Source organism: Fukomys damarensis, unplaced genomic scaffold (assembly GCF_012274545.1).
Source record: "Fukomys damarensis isolate Sample0158 unplaced genomic scaffold, DMR_v1.0_HiC HiC_scaffold_1, whole genome shotgun sequence".
In the NCBI taxonomy this organism is placed as follows: Eukaryota; Metazoa; Chordata; class Mammalia; order Rodentia; family Bathyergidae; genus Fukomys; species Fukomys damarensis.
In genome coordinates, this window is record NW_022900913.1 from 31,900,122 (window position 1) to 31,905,005 (window position 4,884).

At 48.4% G+C, this 4,884-nt stretch overlaps 1 protein-coding gene across 1 annotated transcript in view; it reads left to right on the forward strand.

Annotated features, from left to right (window-relative positions):
• Nucleotides 1–6: 6 nt before the first annotated feature.
• Nucleotides 7–4,884, forward strand: part of Ptger4 (prostaglandin E receptor 4) — a 13,461-nt gene continuing 8,583 nt past the window's right edge. The window contains 3 exon segments of the mRNA XM_010633867.2: nucleotides 7–338; nucleotides 779–1,533; nucleotides 1,536–1,684. Of these exon segments, the coding sequence (XP_010632169.1) occupies nucleotides 822–1,533; nucleotides 1,536–1,684 (861 nt within the window). The 5' untranslated portion in view covers nucleotides 7–338; nucleotides 779–821.

Sequence of the window (4,884 nt, forward strand, 5' to 3'; positions counted from 1 at the left end):
TACCTGCGCGCGGGCGGCAACCCTGGGCGCTGCGCCCGGGGACCGGATCTGCCACCCCGCAAAGCTGGACTCGCCTTTGAAGTCGGGGGGAAAAGGCAAACAAGAAACCCAGGGCAGCCTTCACTGCCCATCGCGCTGCCCAACTCGCTCTCCACGTTTGTGAAAACTGGGCACTACGACCCCAGTTGCAGCAAATTGGCAGCCACAGAGACGAGAAGCCAACGTCTGGGCAAGACCCACACTAAGCGGGTCGCTGCTGCGGGCAGGTTGGACGCGGGGCCGGGACATCTGAGGCCTGGCCTTGGGGCTCGGAGCTGCTCTCCCTGCGCCTGACACAGGTAAGATGGGATTGGTGGGGTCGCCCCTAGACAGCACGGCGGTCGGGCTCGCCGCAGAGGAGAGAGCGCGCCTGCCTTCCCAATTGCCGTCCATAACTTTTCAGTGAGAATTTTGTCGACTCGGAATGTGTCGGGAATAACACCAGCGAGTCACTTTTGAGACGACGGGTCCTCCTCATCTTGGCAGTGGCGTGAACCGGATCGGGGAAGAAGGGAATGGCAGTCATCAGCTTATAAATATTAATGTCAAGAGAGTGGTGTTGTTTGCGGGGCGTATCGGGAGCCAGGGGCTTTCGGTAGTCGAGTTAGTAAGTAGCCACACTCCGAAAGATAAGACTGAGTTGTTTCCCTTGTCTCATCGGCGTACTGCTCTGGGAGCGGGTCTAACACCTCGCAAGTGGTAATTTCCGCTCACTGCTCTTCTTTTCTGCCATTTCTAGACCCGGGCTTATACTCCAGGGCCGATTATTGGGGGCCACTACCATGTCCACAGCTGGGGCCAACACGTCTTCCTCCTTCGCCGCGGACCAGCTGAACAGCCCGGTCACCATCCCGGCGGTGATGTTCATCTTCGGGGTGGTGGGCAACCTGGTGGCCATCGTGGTGCTCTGCAAGTCGCGCAAGGAGCAGAAGGAGACGACCTTCTACACGCTGGTGTGCGGGCTGGCTGTCACCGACCTGCTGGGCACCTTGCTGGTGAGCCCCGTGACAATCGCCACCTACATGAAGGGCCAGTGGCCCGGGGGCCAGGCGCTGTGCGACTACAGCACCTTCATCCTACTCTTCTTCGGCCTGTCCGGCCTCAGCATCATCTGTGCCATGAGTATAGAGCGCTACCTGGCCATCAACCACGCCTACTTCTACAGCCACTACGTGGACAAGAGACTGGCCGGCCTCACCCTCTTCGCAGTCTACGCGTCTAACGTGCTCTTCTGCGCGCTACCCAACATGGGCCTTGGCCGCTCGCGGAGGCAGTACCCGGACACCTGGTGCTTCATCGACTGGACCACGAACGTCACGGCGTACGCCGCCTTCTCCTACATGTACGCGGGCTTCAGCTCCTTTCTCATCCTCGCCACCGTGCTCTGCAACGTGCTGGTGTGCGGCGCGCTGCTCCGCATGCACCGCCAGTTCATGCGCCGCACCTCGCTGGGCACAGAGCAGCACCACGCGGTCGCCGCCGCAGCCGCGATGGCCTCAACGCCAGTGCCTGCCCAGCAGTGCAGCGCTTCAGCGACTTTCGCCGCCGCCGGAGTTTCCGCCGAATCGCAGGCGCGGAGATCCAGATGGTCATCTTACTCATCGCCACCTCTCTGGTGGTGCTCATCTGCTCCATCCCGCTCGTGGTGAGTGGGCCTGGGCTTGGGTTCCACTCGCTCCACCCCTCTCCCCCGCAACGCCCCCCTCAGCGACCTCCCGCCCCGCTCCCGCTCCTTCTCGCTCCTTGCCCTCTGTTTGCTCAGCAGTGACAGACTCCTCCAGGTCTGGGCTGGGATCCCCACTGTGCTTCTCTGGGCTGCCCAGCACCGACTCTCACAAGATCCATCAGGTGCTTCCCCTACACTCGCCAAGACTTTTCCTGCAAGCCTGGGTCCGTCCGTCCCCCCCCCCCCCCCCCCCCCCATCTCTCTCTCTCGACAGCCCCTACCCCTTACTGCCTGACATTTGCAATGAGTCTCCTGGGAACTCCCACCTGTTTCTCTGTCACGTGTGGAGGGAAACAGGCCATAGGGTGACTTAGCCTGCTTCTGCCACAGCAGGGGTAGTGAGCTCTGTTGTAAACCATTCCTTGGTAGAGTGAGATTGGGTGTTTTGTGCAGTGCTTTGGGGGTTTCTGTAACCTTAGATCATGTAAAACTGTAGTGATAGAAGATATGTAAGTTTGTTGTTGTTGTTGTTGTTGTTGTTGTTGTTGTTGTTGTTGTTGTTGTTTTGGTAGCCTAACATCTCCTCTTCACTAGCTTAGAATAGTTCAACCTAGGTTCAAGCTAGGTCCCTTTATCTGTATGTACCATGTTGTGCCCAGGAAAACATCTTGGGACAGATTCAGGTTCCTTCCTTCTTTCTGCAGGATATGAGAACAAGATTTCTCAGGAGGCCAGTTATGGACAGGTTGATGTACTTAGGGTGCTGAATTTAAATTCTCAATCCTGAGAGGTACAGTACCTTCCAGAGAAACTAAAGCTTAAGGTGCTTCTTATTACCTGCCAAGCCAAAGTCTTATGGTTTATATGGGCCTTAGGCCGTCCAACTCCAAACCCTGCTCCTGTGACATTAGTCTCCCTCTTAGAGTAGTCCTAAGTTGGGTCTTCCTAAGGGTGGATGTGCTGGATGTGGAAGTTTGTGTACACTTCAGTGTTAGAACAACAAGCTCTTTAAAATTGCCTTGAAACTATAAGTAGAAGGGATCAACCCCTACTAGTTCTCTACTTTGCCTGTCATTAAGATGGAATGCACCAAAAACAGATGGACAGATGAACATAAGTTCTTATCTAGAGCTTATGTTGAAAGCAACTAGTTCTGAGTTCTTCCATCTTTCAACACACTTTGTTCCTGCAAATTCTAAACTACAAACCGGGGGTGGGAGGGACTTCTCTTTCTTATGCTTGTTGGGAGCAAGAGGAAAAAGGATAATGGGCTATTACTATTCTTTGCTTTACTAAAACTGTCCAGGGATCCCTGGTATAAAAATATTATATTTCTTTTAAAAGTGTTTGGAAATGGAAGAAACTTAGAGATGGCTGACACCAGCATACAGTAGCTTCTTGCCAACTGCTGTAAGCAGAAGTAAATATGATTGGTCAGGACAGCCTTTAAGCCATCTAGGACCCAATGTATTTCAGAATTAAGTCACACTTGAGTCACATAAGTATGTTTCACTGTCTATAATGGCAACTTAGAATAATGTGAGATTGGGGAAGGAAGAACTCTGCTTCTACTGCAGCCTCAGGTCTCTGGCCTCTGTCTTCTGTTTTACAGAATAGTAAATGACAAGTGAATGGTTGTTATTTACAGCACATTCACTTTAAGGTACTAAGGAGTTACAGGTAGGAGGTTAGCAATATGCACATACCTTCTAAATGTTTTTGGTTGGAGGTGAGCATATGAAGCTATTAATTCCTGCACAACCAAGATAAAGTGTTTCCCTGAAGTATCTGGAGATGTATACAAAGTTTAATTCATCCTATGGGCTGACATGGCAGATCTGGCTCTAAGACCCAGGGCCCGAGCATTTATGACAAAGCTTTGATATCATTTGAGTACCTCGAAGCAATAAATTATAGATGCTTTATGACTTGCAATTAAAAGAAAAATACTGTCCAGTCTGTAGAAAATCAATATGGTGTAGTAGATATTAGGTTATCTCAACCTGAAAATCAAAACCAGCTCAGCTAAGAAATAATCATGTCAGTTAAGAATTTAGGTACTTTTGGGAAAATTAAAGAATCATATATGTAGTGGTAGCTTCCATTGATAGTTTTGAGATTTGACTATTAAAATCTAATTTTAGAATCCAATTAATCATATGTTAATGATAAGTAATGGAGCCATCCTATAACCCACCCACCAACAACCCAGGAATTACTGAATCATCAAAAGAGAAACTTATCCACGGTTGTAGTCGACAGTGGCTTATTTTTACAACTTTCTTTTTCATGTTTCTCAGATTAACAGTGTAATTTAAGATTAAAACTTCTGAACTCTCTGCCATTTAAACTAGTTAGGCCTATTTTCAGTTCCAAGGAAACTAATGAAACATCTATTTTAACTTTATCAAATAAAGTTGGTTGCTAATCTTATTTGAGGAAAACCAATCCCTATGAATCATTAAAAATGATCTGGAAAGGCAACCTACCAGAGCAAATATAATTTACTTGGAATTTCAGAAAGCTTGACATAATATAGAAGGAAATTAAGCAGCCACTAAAAAGCAACCGATTTTGTCTTTCAGACATCAGGGAAGAAAAAGTTGCAATGACTCTGAGGAGGTGGTTAACATTGAGTTTAGCATAAAAAAATCACCCTTAATTTTTTATCAGAATATATGCCTCACAAATACATCTGGGCTTGGAATGGGAATTTAAGAAAAGTTGGGAAAACCCTTGTGGCTAGAAGGAACTGTTTTGAACCTACCAAATTCTCCCAAGTGGATCGGACTCACTGAACAGAGTGAATTCTGTACAGAATGTCACCGGGCAATATTTGGTAGGAAGGTATTTCTTAACATTTTGTCCATTCTTCTACTTATAACCGGTTTCAGGGTTGTGGTTGTTGTTGTTGTTGTTGTTGTTGCTGTTGTTTCTAAATATAGAAAAAGCTAAAGAAACCAAGGCTGGTCTCAAACTCACAGCGATCCTCCAGCCTCAGCCTCCGGAGTGCTGGGATTACAGGCGTGCCCCACCATGCCCAACAGGGATTGCATTCTTTAGAAATATGCAAGCAAGGGCTGGAGATTTAGCTCAGTGGTGCAGCTGCCTGTCTCACAAGCGCAAGGACCTGAGTTCGATCCCCAGTACCAAAAAAAAAAAAAAAAAAAAAAAAAAAA